This window comes from Giraffa tippelskirchi, chromosome 12 (assembly GCF_054371585.1).
Source record: "Giraffa tippelskirchi isolate mGirTip1 chromosome 12, T2T-mGirTip1v1.2.pri, whole genome shotgun sequence".
In the NCBI taxonomy this organism is placed as follows: Eukaryota; Metazoa; Chordata; class Mammalia; order Artiodactyla; family Giraffidae; genus Giraffa; species Giraffa tippelskirchi.
In genome coordinates this window covers 148459848-148476277 of record NC_137286.1, presented here as the reverse complement: position 1 = coordinate 148476277, position 16430 = coordinate 148459848, and the positions used below count along the sequence as shown (strand labels likewise).

The window sequence follows — 16430 nt, the reverse complement described above, 5'->3', positions numbered from 1 at the left end:
GGGGTAAGAGCCTTCGGCCCCCAGCCGGCGGTCTCTCCTTCCTGTCTCCTTCCCCCAGACTTGTTCTCCTTTTTCATGCGTGCTAAATCGCTTCAGTCATGTCCGACTCTCTGTGACCCCATGGACCGTAGCCCGCCAGGCTCCTCTGTCCACGGGATTCTCCAGGCGAGAATACTGGGGTGGGTTGCCATTTCCTTCTCTAGGGGATCTTCCCGACCCGCGGATGGAACCCGCATCTCTTACATCGGCAGGCGGGTTTTTTACCCAGGGCCACCTGGGAAGCCCTTCTCCCAGACTTTGTTCTCTAACTTATCTTCAAATATTCCCCAACTCTAGATTTTAAAGATAAATGTGATATTTTCCGGCATCAAAAATTCTCACCAGAATTTTAAAATACAAAAAAAAAAAAAATTCAGAAGAAAGGGTAAAGGTAACACATGCAAAAAAAAATCCAGACGATAAAGTGACATGTTTGTAACATAAGAAAAATAGTCAGTTTAATAATTACAACAACAGAGCGTGAGTAGTCAAGACCAGGACACGGGGGGGGCATTCGTGGAGCACCCCACGGCTGCGAACGGGGGCCCTGCACGTCCCACAGAAACACGGGCGTGGGCACCAGGGGCCCGTGAGGAGTTCTCAGCGCCGGCTCAACCTGCTGCAGAGCATGCCTCCCGGCCGCAGACGGCTCCGGCACGTCCCCTCCTGCCCAGGCGAGGACATGGCTCTGTCTCCTCGTCCGTGGAAGGTGGGGCAGAGGTGACTCCAGCAGGCAGACGGCCCCTTCCTGACATCCCTGGGACCCCGCGGTCCCGCGGAGACATGGGGCAGTCCACTGTCAACAGGGCAGGTTTGTAGGAAGAACCGCTCAGATGCATCGTCTCTGCTCCCTAGAAAGCTCAGTAAAACCCTGGGACCCGGGAAGGATGCGTCACACAAGCATGTCAACGGCCACCCCTCGGGAGGGGCGGCGAGAACGCAAGTGCCCCCGCGATGCTCAAGTCAACAGTTAAGGCAGGTTCTGCGGGTGCCCCGTCGGGGTGTGGGCGGCACCGCCTGCCACCAAGTGCTGGAGAGTCAGGTGGTGACGTGGTTCCTGAGTTAGAATTTGCTGGAGACAGCAAACTTCAGTACACTCGATTGGATTGTTTCCCACCGCGAGGTCTCACGCATCACCAAAGGGCCTACTGTGAAAACAGGGCTCACCAAACACGCCAGGGCCATCTTTCCCAGCCCTTCCACTAACGAGCAAAATAAAACGCTAAGCACAAGAAGTTGGCAGTTCTCCAAGGTCAGGTGTCGGCAAGGCCGTGAGGCCCTGGACACATCGCCGGAGCAGGGGCGCCTGAGGGCGGGGCCGCAGGCGGGACCCAGGGCGCCCAGAAGCTGCTCCAGCTCAGGGGCGTCCGCACCAATGCAGAGAGGCGCACGGCTCAGAGTTGCGTCTGATGCCATGCGGGTGTTTCTGAGACGCCCCTGATCCAGGGGGTGGGGTTTGGGCTTTTAAGGACACGACACTTGTCCTCTACAAGTTCATCTCACTTTACAAACGACCTCTTCAGAAGAGTGGGGCAGAGGAGCAGGTCCCGTGAGCCAGCTGGACCCCGGGCAGGGCTCCAGGCCCGAGGACAGGCCCCCTACTCCAGGCCCTGGCCATCTGGACTCGGTGTGGGGTGGGGTGAGGTGGGGTGGCAGAGGGAGCCCTGTCTCCACCCCGACTCCTTGGGGAATCTCAGGCGTCTTCTATTGCTTTATTCTTGCAGAAACAGTGCAGTCACTGCCTCCTCAGCGAGCATGGAAGGCCTGCCCGCGCGCCCAACGGGACAGCAAGTTTTGGGGTCAGAGCGGCCTCAAGCAGAGAGCCCACCTGCACCCAGCAGCGTGTCCTCACAGGCTGCAGCGACGTGCAATAAATAACACACTTTATTTACAGGCTTCCGTGAGCTTCCTCCTTCCGGGAGGACGGGACAGTGCACCTGGCCAAGTTACCAGACCAGCCCCAGCCAGACACCCTCCGCCACACACGTGCTCACACGAGGCGGGCGTGCGCACACCTGTCACGGGGCCTGGTGGCAACAGACGTGGTTCCTCGGGTCTGGGGCTGAGGCCCAGAGCCCCGGGTTCAGCCCGAGTGCTGCACATGGCACCTGCGATCCTGCTCGACCAGGAGCCTGGGGGGGGAGATGGGGCCTCTGCAGGTCTAAGCAGGTGAGCTGCAGGCAGACACCGCGGGAGGCGTTTCTGAAACGCCGCAGCAGAGCAGGCACCCCAGAAACATCTGTGCGTCTCCAGCCTCGGGTCCCCATGAGCGGTGAGTGCAAGGAGACTACGCCCCAGCGGTCAGCCCAGACAGAACCACCGCGTGCGTTCAGAACAGGGCATTTACAGGGAACGTACACGCAACATTTACACGTGTTCACTCGGAGCCCGCGAGTCCAGACGCCGTCACTGCGCTTATTGCGAAACGAGGTCCTGGGCGTGGAGGGGGACGCGGTCTGGGCTCAGCCCGGAGCTCACGGCTGCCCGGCTGCAGTCTCCACGCACAGCCCCTCCGGCAGCCTGAGCGTCAGGGGCGGGGATCGCGGGGTTCCGGCTCAGTCTCGGAGCCGGTCTTGACGGAGCACCAGGACGCCCCTCAGAGGTTCGTCTCATCCCAAGCAGGGTCGTTCATGTTCTTGAGAACCTTCCTCACCAGCTTCTCCAGGTCTTTGCGGGCTCTCTGCTCCTCCTCCAGAGACTTCTTCATCTTCTTGTTGTCCTGCGGGTGAAGCGGATCGCGGGGGGTTAACCGCCATTGGTACCAAAGGGGACCCCTCCCCAAGGAGACTTGGGGCCTTGCTGAAGGAGCCCGCCCTGCACTGCGGCCAGGGGCGTAGATGACGGGACCCCCGAGGGTCTCACAGACACAGGGTGGCTCCTGGAGCCGGGACAACCCACAGATGAGCAGGCCTGGTGCTCCTCTTACGACTGTGAACCAGAGAATCTACAAAACACGGCGTGAGAGGGCGCCGAGAGGAACAAGGCGGGGCTCAAGTCCCTCCTGCTCTCGCACGCCAGCAACAGTCTCCACAGCACTCTCTAAGAAGGGGGCACAGAGATGCAGTGAGTCGGGGGCCCTGTCACTCCCCACCGCGGTCCACGCCAGGAAGGCCCCTGGGCGGGCAGAGACGCAGTGAGTCAGGGGCCCCGTCACTCCCCACTGCACTCGATGCCAGCGCGGCCCCTGGACGGGCAGAGCGCAGGCAGCCGGCCGGGGGCAGCTCTGGGTGCATGGCGGGGCCCCTGCCGTCCGTCCAGCCCAGGCCAGGCCGGCTGTGAGCTGCGTCCCAAACACGGAAGCCAATGACACAAACGATGTAGCACACACAAGTCTGCTCGGCGAGGCAGCCCAGTCTAACTGGCTTTTTGATGGTCTTCTCAAGAACCAGGACCTTGCGCTACACCGGAGTGACAGGGAACAGTCCCTGTTGGCACCTAACAAGATGTCTGACCAGATGCAACTTCAGGTGTTTTCACAACCATTCCGGGAGAATCTGAGATGGCTGATGACGTCTAGACAGGGCACTGGAAAGAACGCTTAAACAAGTCGCCTTAACAACTCACTTCCTGTCTCTCACGTTCACAGACCCACTGCTGATCTGCTGCTGAGACCCAGACCCCGAGAGGAGGCTCCTGTTCCTGCCTTGTGGTGCTCATGGACAGCTGGCTTCAGGTCTAACACCGTGGTTTCCTCGTTGGCCCCGTTAAAACGTTACAGACAGATGACAACTCACCTGTCGTAACTCCTGGACTTCATCTTTTAGCGCGTACACGGTGTCGACGAGACTCCTAGACAGAGGAGGGGGCACCCTGAACGAGGATCACGAGCACCCCACGTCCCCCGCATCTGCTGCCCGCCCTGCCGGCCCCGCATGCCTGAGCCCACGCTCCGGGAAAGCCCGACTCCACGCACAGGGTGTGGACCTCAGCCAGGAAGCCCTCCCCGCCACAGGCCCTCTAAACACTGAGACGCAGCTTACTTTTCTTCTATCACTGTCTGACCGTTACTTTTAGTCTCTTCAACTATAATTTTCTCTTCTTCCGGAAGCAAAACTTGTGGAGCAGATTCTTTGCGTGAACCTGTCATCATTTAAAAAAAAAAAAAAAAGAAACCCACAGGTAAATACCACGGCAGAACTAAAAGGACTCGACTATACAACACTACTTAGTTATTAATATTAAATTCCAAGTGTTAATACCAGTATGTTAAGAAATACATTCTCTAGATAAAAGGGGGATGGATAACCTTTATCAACTTCCTCTCCCTCTGTATACTGAAGCCAAGCCTTCTTCAAGCCCATAGCATGACAGGGCAAACACAACATTAGCCTTTTTTTTTTTGCAATTTATTGAGCTTCAGTTTCTGAATCTGGATTATGAATCTTTTAAAAATCTTCAACACAGAGTAAGTTGAAGATTCTGACCATATTGACTTGGGTATTTTGGAGGAAATAATCACACTTCTGGGGGATATTCAAATCAACCAAATTTTGTGCCATTTTATTCCAGGAATTTTAGGAAGACCCATCAGATCATGTAGAAGACATATTCCAGTATTTATCAAGTCAGTGAACTGATCCTTAAAACATTTAACTCCAGAGCAACAGCTAAAAGTGTTACAGCACATGGTTAAGAAAAAGTTTATTACTGATCCTCTTATGAAAATTGTATTTACATTCCCTGGAATATAAACATTTTTCCAAAAGGAGGAACACTGTTTACAATATTAGAGGAATTTTATGTCATTTAACCAAGACCCAGCACAAAAGCTTACCCAGGACAGTGGCCAGAGAAACCGTTACTGCAAAACAGGGTCTTCAGAAATTAACGAGAATCAAATCTCATTTGAGGGTGCAAGGAAGAAAATCACCTTTTTAAACAGTTACACAGCACTAATGTGTATCATTCCTAGTTCTGAAAACTGACATCAGATGCACATCTGAGGAAGGACATGACCCGCCGCAGACCCCCCTGCTAGTGGTTACTGTGATAAACGCAGCGTTTTCTCCAACACAATCCACCTGGCTGTTTGGTGCACACGCTTTAACCACAGAGACGGTGCTTCGGCTCGCCCGACCTCGTTTTCTCTGCTTTACCCTCGGTTTGCCTTCCCAAAGGTCCGTCACACTGGACGAGGGCCCTGAGCATCCTCACGTGGCGGGAGCATTCGGTACAACACACGCTTTCAGGACAGGACTTAACGGTTCCACCAGCATCTCCCCACACGCTCACCCTCCTCTGAACACAACAGGGCCGGTGGCGGCTGTCGATGCTGCCGACACGGGGCTCCCACGACGCTCCTGATGTGGGGACCGAGCACCCCCTTCACTCCCAGGGCAGCTGGCGACAGGGAGGAGGGTCTGGTTCACCGGGCCGGGTCCCCCTGCTGGCCGCCGTGCGGGCGCCTGAAGCCTTGCTTCAGCCCTCTCCCGCAGATGGGGAGGCAGAGCTACACGCGGCGTACAGAGTGGCAGCGTCTGGACAGACAGTTTCCTACAGCAGCCAAGGCGTGGCACCTCCGTGTCCTAGGACGCCGGTGTTATAGCCACGGGGACTGCTCGGAGCCCTGCCGCAGCCGGAAGGAGCTGTGCCGGAGCACGTCTGTACTTGAACCTGTCAGCTGCTGTTTCACAGACGACCCTCCACTCGTGACTTCGGCTCACACCAAGACGGGGGTCCTGGGGTGACAGCTCCAAGGCTGGGGGGGAGGGGGCGGGCAGCACCCAGCTCGCACCCCGCCCAGCACAGCGACCGACCTGCAGGCTTTTCAGACAGAAGGCGATGTCCTTCAGGCCCTAGGCCCGGGGAGGGACACATCCTCAAAGGCTTCGTCCTGCCGACGCTGATGACCAGCTCCAGGTGCCTTGTGTGGGGCTGCAGCCACACTGTCTTCCGGGCGTTTCTCAGCAAACACTTCTGGGATATCTGGGCCATGTGGGGAAGTGCCGCTCAGGGAGGAAACGCACACGGGAAACACGACTGGGAGGCACTGGGGCCACCGGGTTAAGAATCTGAAGGTCCAGGAAGCGCCCGTGCTTCCAACACCAATGCCAGCATTGGCCATATTCCTACTGGGAGGAGGGAGCACGTGCTATTCCCCTGAAAACACACAGGCGTTCCTAAGGACTCTGCTGTGTGGACCACACGTCAGGGAGCGAAGGGCTCCGCTTGGTTTCCCTGTAAAGAGAAGCAGGTGGGTGACTTGGGACCGTGGTGCCCCCAGGGTCCCCACTGTTACCTGCTCGACCCTGGAAGCTGTGTGCCACGGTCGGGCCAAGGGCCACCGGGGTGGGCCGGTCACGGGCAGCCTGTAACACGACGCTTCTTCACCCCAACTAATGAGCTAATGAGACCACAGGTTGAACGTGTTTTTTCATGTAAGTGCTTTAGGAAGATTAAATTCTATGTTTATTTCTCCTCAATTATTTTTGCATCTTCTAACCACCCAGGCATCGGAGAAGGCAATGGCAACCAACTCCAGTACTCTTGCCTGGAAAATCCCATGGACAGAGGAGCCTGGTAGGCTGCGGTCCATGGGGTCGCAAAGAGTGGGACATGACTAAAGTGACTTAGCAGCAGCAGCTTCCTAGGCAACCTATTTATATTATGCGTTTGCAGCAACGAATTCTTCAAATAATACACAAAACAGAATCGCAGTGGGCGGGGGTGGTGGTGTCCACTCCGAGGAGCAGGGGCTGGGGCTGTGGGTCTTGGTAAACTCAGGCCTGACACTTGAGGCTTGGAGCCTCAAGTCCATCAGCCGTAAAAAGAGAAAAGACCAACCGCCTCTGCAGAGCTGTTATGGGGGTTAACTCAGAGGTCACTTTGGTAGGTATCTTCTGCCAGATGAATTCGTAATTATACACTCCACGATGTGAGGTGACTGTGCGACCCGATCCAAGAGCTGCATGTGCAAGAAGGACATCATTCTTATTTCAGCAAACACACTGAAAGCTCACAAGAGCAGAAGGCTACATGATGGACAGGAAGTGTCAACTGCTGGATTCCCGAAACGTGCCGACATAAAAAATGCCCCTGAGTATGTGCTGGTGAGCCAGAAGACTTATAAGCGAAGATGATTCATCGGCCTGCACAGAACTCCACAGGCTGCCTAGTTTCAACGTACTTTTGTGAAACAACTGAAAAAAAAACTGCAAGTCTTTCAGCAAAACAACAAAGGAATATTCTCCAGCTAGGTTTATAAGTAAGTCGGCTATTTCTACAAGAACAAAGTTCTAGAAAATAGGTAGATTTAACAAGCTCTCTCCAAGATCAGTTTAGTATTTTTAAAGGCATCACAGCAAATCTTTGACTTAGTTAGGCTGGAAAAAGAATTCAATAGCAGAAGCTCCGTAGACCGCTGTCCCTTTGAAATCCTCCACTGAGAGGGGCTGAGACACACGTGCGCGTGTTCACGAAGGCACCAGCTCGCAGAGGGTCTGTGTCTCCCCAACTCTGTGCTCAACACAAAGCTCTAGAGACCACGGGGATTCTGCGGCACGTCATTTTGGAAAACGCTGAAAGCTGCAGCCACTTCCTGGAGGTTCACAGTGCTTAAAATTTCCAGCAAAAACACCCATTTAACCTGAATTCAGCATTCCCTAAATCTGAGTGCTGAACACTTTCTCCATCATCAAGAGGAACACTTTGCAGCTTTCCGGCTGACGTTCTGAGGAGTGTGAGCCAGCATGTGACCCTGCGTGTGTCCGAACACACACACAAGCACTGCGTGGCTGTGCTGCGGCTCAATACAGACAGCGGTCCTTCCTCGGTGCGACTCCAGCCCACGCCGGCCGAGAAGCACTGCCGCCAGCAGGGGTCGCTCTGCGCCCTCAGCTGGAGATGGAGCAGGTGCTGGGGACCTGTGAACTCACTGGGACGTGTGACCTGGAAGCTGGAGACCCACTGAGAAGGCTGTCCCCTAAGTCTGTCACAGGGCCCCAGGGAGCCGTGGACCTCAGTGTGAGAACACGGATAGGTGCGGCCTCGCCCCCTCGTGGACAGAGGGCTTGCCTGGCCAGCAAAGGAGAGGGCCTCGACCCAGGGCGCTGTCACAGTTGGCAGGCCACCCCCTGGCGGCACCCCCGTGGCCTGCAGCTCCCAAACCCAGGAGATGCGCGGTGTGTGTGGGCCCGGGGTGGGGGTCGGCCTGCCTGGAGACCCTGAAGACCGTGAAGGGTCTTTCAGAAGGGAACGTCCGCTTATCTGGCCAGCGGTGGAGGACCTTTACAGTACAATTCACATGACTTCTTATCACTCACAAAAATGGAAGTAACTTTCAGCATGAAACAAAATGTTAACATTAAAAAAAATCTACTTAGTGAGATCTCTCCATTAGGCCACTCTGTTATTTATGGCTGAGATTCCAATTCATTTTTCTTAGGGAAAAACAAAACCAAACCACGAGGACCCTCTTCAGAGACGGACGTACACCTGGTCATCGTCGGCACCCTGTCCTGGCCCCACACCTCCATAGGCACTTCTTTTCCTTCCATTCTGCCTTTTCTAGTCAGCTAGACATGCACTCTACAAATAAAAACTAAACCCTGAGACCTTAGGCTACGGAAAAAAACACTGAAGGGTGGGCTTTTTTCCATTTATGCACATCCCTGACTCCACCAAAAGAGAGGAAAGAGAATTCTTCTTTCTGAAGCAAACCTCCCAGTGAGCAAAAACTTGAATTAGAGGGAAACAGGTGAAACAAACATGTGCAGAGTCGTCTTGCATCATCTAGAACATATTTAACCTAAGAAAGTGCAGGCTGGGCCATCGAGGCAGGTACAGGGTGCTCCACTGCCCCGCCGCCCTGCGGAAGATGCTAGTTCCAAGGAGCCACATCAGAGAAAACTGCAAATTCTGCTCCCCCGACCCCAACCCCCCCATGTAACAAATATTAAAAGCCAGAGGCTAGCAAATGCAAAATTTATTTCAACTGTACATAACAGATGTCTTTTTTTGAATATAAAACAAACACTTCGTTGCCATATGCAGCCACAAACAGGAATATGCATACTGTACAGTACAATGCAACATTCAGGTACACATCCAACTGAGTCCAGAACGGCAGGCGCCCACGGAAAATGGCTTTCCTGTTCACAGATTAAAAGCACAATACGCACTTTTTTCAAGGTCTTCACCACTATATACACATCCCTGTGTTTTGGCAGTTTTATGCAAAACACATAATATAGCTTATAGACTTGTGGCAAGTATCAATTCAATGGGAACACCATTTGAGCCGTTGGCAAAGGGCCTGGTAATGGCTTAAGCCTACCGTCTAGCTCAGAGTCTTCCCCCTTTCATTATAATACTAACTGTACACAGAGATATTACAGAATGGCATAAACACAGGTCCTATCTCAGCACGACTGAAGTTCCGCCAAAGTGGAAACACTGGCCATGGTGCTCCTTCACCTCGGCCCCAGGAGAATGGCTGTTAAGCCAGTGGTACGAATACTTCCAACTAGGTCACAAGGGCAAATGGTGCCAGACTTCAGAACAAACCCAGACAGACAGACAGCCAGGTGGTCATTCTGTAGTGATCTTAGTTAGAATCAACAGAAGATCATTGTCAAAATGGCTTTAATTGGCACAAAGAGGAATTACGGGAAAATGGGAAAACTTTGGTGTTTGGAATATCAGTGTCAGGACAACCCAGATGACATCTGGCGTTCAAGAGAAACGCAGGTGCACCCAGCACATGGCCCGAAAACCCACGTGCACCAAGGCCTGGTCCGACAGAGAGAAGACCCTCCATGGTGAGCATCGGAAAAGCTGTCACGTCACCTGATGTGACATGAAGTAAAACAGACGCTTCTGAGTTCACTGCATGACATGAAGCATATGAGCCTCGCAGTGACCGTATTTCTCCCATAACTCCATTTGCTACTTGGCTGAATGTATATAAACCCCTCTCTCCCACGGGTGAACACTGGGCTCTGACTAATTCTAAAAGACTGCTCCTCAACTTTCTTACTTACACTAACTGATACAAAAATATGAACTCTCTAGGTGGCATAGGCAGCTCAATAGACGCTCGGGGACAGATGGACATGTGCGACCCCTGGTTTTCCTAATGAGCCCCTGCCTGAGGCGCTGGCCTTCCAGCACAGCTCCTGCTGGGACCCTGGAGGGCCACGGGGACCGGCGCCGTGCACAGCGGGACCAGCTCCCCGGGCACGGGGCGCCAAGACACCGGCACACGACCGCCCTGTGCAAACAGGGTCAGAACCCGGCACGGCTGGTGCTGGAGGGTGCGGGGCGCTGAGGGCACAGCCGAGCCACCCTCAGGGAGGGAAAACGCCACCCCCAATTGTTATGGCATCTTGCTTTCAGAGGCTGGCTTCAGGGCGTCCCCAACGCACAGCTGAGTGTGAGGGGGCGGCGCCCCGCCCAGTGTGGACCGGGTGTGGACCGGTGCTACGGGTGCGTGCCGTGGGGCACAGTCAGTTCTTTGTGAAGCAGGAACCCGTCTGAGGGACGGCAGTGAGAAGCTCCCACAACAAACCCCAGGGAAGTTGGGGGCACTCCTAGATCTGAGATGTTCTCATTAAGCGTGTTACATGCCAACTTGGTAAACTTTTGGGGACTCGCATGGCCATGATGACCAATAGTGAGGGCAATGTTCCACCGGGGCTATGAAGGGAGTCTCCCTGCAGCTGAAACAAGCACATGTGCCCACAGGCAGCGAGCTCGGACCTGGGAGTCGGGGTGGCCGGGTTTCCTGGGAATGTACACAGCCTGACCTACGCCCTCGGAGGCCGGACTCCCGCCCTGCACTGCAGGGGCACCGGCTCGCCAAGTGTCTTCTAAGAGAAACTCCTCCAACTAACGGAAGTCTGGGGGATGACGTGCAGGTGTCCGGCCTGCGGGAAAGCGGGGCCCGGAGCTGGCCGTCTGCGGGGTGTGGACGTGCCCCTCATGCACCTGCCTGGCCCGGAGCCCATACCCGCCACAGTGACAGAGGCTGCTCCCGGGCACCCGGGCAGCCGAGCACTCGGCCTTCCGGTCTGGACTCAGCTCTGGAGGCACGGTTCTTCTCATCTCTGCACAACTACTGGACTGCCGCATCCCGCACACACACACAATTACGTCCCTGTACGGAAGGCCAGGGTCTCCTCCATGTTGCTGGCACTTAGATCACAAACCTGTGTGGTTTCAGTATAAAATACAAAAGTGTTCATACAGCTGTATCTAAAAAGAAACAAGACAGTCTCTACACTGAGAATAAAAAACCTAACCGTGTCACATGGAGCTGTAAGACCACCACTGCCCGTGGACAAAGGACCCTTGGTGTAGCTGTGCGGACACGCCACTGCTTTCAACAGTCAGTTGCTTGAGTGGACACTCCACGTGGCCAGTAAGCCCCACAAAGTACAATGGGAAATATCAGAAACACTCCCAAAAGTTGTTAAAATATCACATAAAAGAGACAAGAAACAGCGAGAAAACATCTAAGAAAAGCAGGCTGCAGTACAACAAGCATTGTTAAGAAAAGCTGAGAAGTGCGTTAGTTCTGGTGAGAGATATATGAGCAACAGCTCTTACGAGATGTAGAACCCATCCTGTAACTATGGGCTGTCCATATACTGTCATAGTCAGAGTCTTCCGAGAAGTCTGAAGGCTCCACACGGGAGAGGCTGCTGCGACGACCCAAGGAGTCTAGACTTGACTGGTCGTCGTCAGCCAAGACGTGATTATGCATCAGGTCAGTGCCTTGCCATGCTAAGACGGGTGGGGGGGAAGGGGCAGGCGGAGGAGGGGTGAGCAGGAAGACGGCAGGAAGAGCCACAACCAAACATGAAACAAACGCAGAAGGTGACGGGAAGAGAAGGGAGAGAGAAAAGAGTGTTAAACACGGCAGCAACGTTCATTTCACCTTATTCACGGCTGGGCTTCATTTACTGACTTATTAATTAGCACAACCCTTAGAACAAAACTAGATCGATGATTACTTAAATAAACCTGCATCACGATACTGTTTCCAAACCGCTCCTTTTTAAGGTTACTGCTATTAGGCCCTCACTTACGAAATCTTTTACGAATTAAAGCCCACGATCACAAGAAAATTCTAAAGACATAATGACAAATAACCAATTCTGCTACACATTCGATTAACAAATAGTCTCATTTAGGACATTATTTGTAAAAGGAACCATTAATGTGGTTAACGTGGATATACTGAATGCAAAATACTTCCCAAGGATTTCTGACTTACTTCTTCAGCTACCTCTCTGCCAGACTAGAAGCCACCTTAACGATGGGGGTCTAAACTTACCTTGTCCAACTGTAACGACTGTGAGAACTTCCGACGGAGACGGGGTGACACGGGCCCCGCCCTTGCCCCCGCCCCCCTGCCCTGCAGAGCAAGCAGGCCTCCAGCCCGGAGCGCCCACCCACAGGAGCCAGGGGAGTGGGCACGCGAGGCGAGCAGACACGTCTGGCTGGACGCATCAACCCTCGTGCAGACCCTCCCCCTGATGCGAGGGGAGATGTGAACGGCGCCCCCGTCTCGGGGCGGGCATGGACGGGAGGACAGACGTCGACACTGAGGCCGTGTGGGTGATGTGGGTGTCCTGGGGCCAGGTGCGCTGCACACAACTGAGCCAGGGCGGGACGCGCTCTCTGTGAAGACAGAGCCGCCCCACCTGGCCGTCTCCAGACACCCCAGCACACCACCCAGCCAGCATCAAGGACACAACTCCCGAGCTACCTTTCCTGACAACCTTGCATTAAGGCCAGTCCCAGGCCCTAGAGGGGGGTTAGGCTGTAACATGGATTAAAAACAGAAACCACTGTGCTGGCCAACGTCCAGTGCTCGTCGCACACAGGCAACGTGGCGAGACCGACACGCGCCGGGGCCCTGTGCCCCGGGGAAGGAACGAGGCCCCCACAAAAACACAAGCTCACGTCACTTGGTCTGGTCACCTGAGACAGCCACGCCAAAGTTTCACTGCATACAGCTGAAGTGGTGGAGATGAGTAATTTTTTAAACATCTCAAACTCAAAACCCAAAAAACTACAGGCACATATAGCCTATTACCCAAAATGCAGTCTCAAATAGGAGACTGTCCTGTCCTCATGGACGACGGTCTGCGTTTGCAGACTACAGCCACGTCACCTGCAGACTCTCCACACACACACCCTGCTCTTCCTCACCTGCTCAGAGCACGGGTCACTACGGATAGGCGTTCTCACCAGACGGGGTGCAGACCAGACGTCCCAACATCATGGGCAGGACGTGTAAAGCACTAGCCAGAAAGAAGGCTCCGGATCATCTGCAGCTGTCCCCGGGGCTTGTTGGCCCTGGCCTCACACCTGCAGTCACCTTGAACAAAAGCTAAATCAAAGCACTTGACAGTTCCTTCTTCCACCTTTTCTTTTCTTTCCAGCATTTTTTTTTTACAACAGACATGACAGTGATTGGAACCGCCACGTTACACTGCAGGTGCTACAACTGAGGTGACAAGCAATTCACCAAAGTCAAGATGGGAAAGGGAACCAAAAACACAGCATCCAATAAAAGCCGGTTTTCATGCCGGAATCAACGTCACGCAGGCCGAGGCAGGGGAAGCTCAGCCCCTTTTCCTCCTGAACAGACCACATCCTGCCTGTATCTACCCTGCATTCTACTCTAACATGCTCGGCAAGTTGGGAGAAAAAAAGAATCCACCTTTTTCCTGTTCACACAACAGATTAAGATTTTTTCATAGAAGACATTATAAGTGAGCTGCAGGTACACTGAAAGGTACTGAAATCTACCCAGTAACCTCACTGGTGTCCACAGCAAAAATTCTAAATACAATCATTTAAGGAGGGGCGGGGGGGGGGGGTGCTATATAAAAAAACACTCTTACTCTAGGCTTACGTTTTTGACAATAATTCTAAGAAACTCTTCCCTCAAAAAAACAAAAAAATGCCACTTCCACACCAGTGGTTTCAACAGCCTGACCAACTGAACTGAGAGCGCACTCTGGTGTCTTATCACAAGCCGTCCTCTCTAGGCCTCAGAGCTTCCCACACCCTGGCAGCCCCCTCCACTCCAAGGTTTCCCAGCGGGGCCGTGTCACTGACCGCTCAGACCCCTTCTCACGACTGAGGGACGTGGGCCAGGCCGCAGAAGCACCCTCACCAGGGGTCACGCCGAAAGCCTGCACAGGGCCACAGCAGTGCCCTTCGGGGCGTGATTCTAGGCAAAGGAGCCAGCAGAGTGCTAGCGGGCTCCGGTGACACTTACTGGAGTTGAGCGTCTGCCGGGTCTTGGCGCTGGTGCAGTAAGCCTCGATGACCTTCAAGATCTGGGCATCCTCCTCCAGCGCAGCCGTGCCTGTGAAGGACACACGGCCGTCACCCGCCGAGTCACCAGCACAGCCAGGCCAGCGACTCAGCCAGCGGCGCTGACAACTGACAGCCCCTCCTCTGGCCTTCGTGCTGGACAAATATTTCCCGATATTCACAGAATCGTTATATTCCAAAGGACGTTTACTTCTATGTATTTTTTATCTACAACATATCTGGCAAAAAGGTAATACCTAAATATATATATATACACATATACATATGTGTGTGTGTATATATATTTATATATATATTGTCTTACTAATCCATAGGAAAAAGTGTCCCCCATCCTGAACATGAAAAAAGATAAGAAACAGAAACAATTCACAACAGAACACAGAAAGAAAAATGTTCATTGTCACCAAGAAAAGAAGTGAATATTAAAACTAGGGATGGTGTTTTCACATATCGCCTGAGAAAATCAGGAACCACAATTCTCTGTGTGGATGCAAATATCAGAAAGAACCTCCTGTACCCACACACGGGAGGGAGTGAAGACAGGAACAGCCCCTGGAAAGGCCATTTGACCCTATTTACCAAAGGCTTGAGAACAAGCGTTTCCCTGATCCACAGATTCCCACCAGAGAGTTAATCTGGGAAATTTACAGAGCGTGGCCCAGAGCGTGCAGGCAGCGCTCCAGAGCTTGGCCTGAGCCGGGGTCCCTCCAGACAAGCCTCACCTGTACCCAGAGGCCACCTGGTGGAAGACAGAGCCTGTGGACCAGCAGGGTCTGATGGTGCTGGTGCTGGGCAGCCCTCACACCCCGCGCGTTTCATGCTGTTGTACTGTTAAATTCTGCTGTTTTTCTAAATTTTTCTATATTTTCTAGAATGTTAGATACATATTTTTAAAGGCTCAACTAATTTTTAAAAAATGGGAGGAATGGAAGACTGAGCCACTTGTAAGCTGAACCAAAAATGGTGGGACAGCATCTCATGATATTAAGATAGACACACGCAAGGCAGACGAGGCGCTCCCTCCTAAGGGTCAGTGTCACACGGAGAGCTTAGGAGCCATCGAGAAACTGACTTACATGTCATCAACTGGACCAGTCGTTTAACAGGTTTCTGTGAGAACAATGTTTAACTCCCTGCAGGATCCACTGGGAGTCACGTCCCCGGGGGTGGGGGGGGGCATGGGGATGCTGACAGTGCGGCTGACGCGGCCGGCACTGAGGCAGTCTGTGCTGCCCCGCTCGGACAACGTCCTCAAGAGGGGACCCGGGGCTGGGCACTGGCTCCCCTCTGTGGTTCTGGAAAGCCCCACCTCCGCACCCAAGGCCCCGCCCCAACCTCGAGGCCCCGCCTCCCCATCCCCAGAGCTGCGTGTGTCCTGGCGTGTGTCCTCGCAGGCGCTCACTTTTCCTCAGCGCGAACTCCTCGTCCGAGGGCTTCCGCTCCGGCTTGCGCTTGGGAAGCAGCTTCTTCATGGTCTTGGGACTCTTGCTCAAGTCCTGGGGAAGGAGAGGGAAAGGCTGGCAGACCCCGCATCCGGTGGGCGGACACGGCCGCGGCGGAGGGGGAAGCCAGGAACACTCCAGCGCCCGCCCTGCACACGCTGACCAGCTGCGCTCTGCCAGCTGGGGAGCGCTGACATCCTCAGGCACAGGCTCTGACGGCCCTCCTCCACCGGCGCCGGGACCACCCCCAAGGAAGCCGCGGCGGCCGGAGGTGTGGGGAAGAGAGGGCAGCAAGGAGCCAGATGCGCCGCCCACTCTGTGGCAGACTCCCCTGCTGCAGCCAACCAGAAAGACAGGAGGAAACTATTTCTAAAAGAAAGGTGAGTGAAAACAATTTCTTTAGAAACGTATTCGAAGCCTCAAGGGAGAAGAAAACGGAACAGAATCAGCCCACGGGCAGGCCACTGGAGCCCCCTCCGCTGGCAGACAGCTTTGTTCACAGCCCCAGAGTCCTGTCCCTCCGTCCACAACACATCTGGATCCTCCGAGGGGAAGGCGAGGAACAGCATGAACAAGCCCATGCGGCCGAGAAGGTTTTGACTGTCAAGCACATACTGAACACCAATGTCAGAAAGGCTAACTTCTGCATCGTTG

General features: G+C 54.0%; 1 protein-coding gene across 28 annotated transcripts in view; it reads right to left on the bottom strand.

Moving 5' to 3' along the window:
* Window positions 1-471: 471 nt before the first annotated feature.
* Window positions 472-16430, bottom strand: part of ARHGEF7 (Rho guanine nucleotide exchange factor 7) — a 102845-nt gene continuing 86886 nt past the window's right edge. For 21 of the 28 annotated variants that reach the window (XM_081551942.1, XM_081551945.1, XM_081551944.1 and 18 more), the window contains 5 exons: window positions 15737-15830; window positions 14276-14365; window positions 4020-4119; window positions 3774-3828; window positions 472-2758 (listed from right to left, as the gene is read on the bottom strand). In XM_081551942.1, coding sequence (XP_081408068.1) covers window positions 2636-2758; window positions 3774-3828; window positions 4020-4119; window positions 14276-14365; window positions 15737-15830 — 462 coding nt within the window. In that variant the 3' untranslated portion in view covers window positions 472-2635. Of the gene's footprint in view, window positions 2759-3773; window positions 3829-4019; window positions 4120-8947; window positions 11187-11432; window positions 11764-14275; window positions 14366-15736; window positions 15831-16430 lie in introns of those variants that run through there. The other 7 variants (XM_081551940.1, XM_081551941.1, XM_081551949.1 and 4 more) reach the window with 3 other exon arrangements.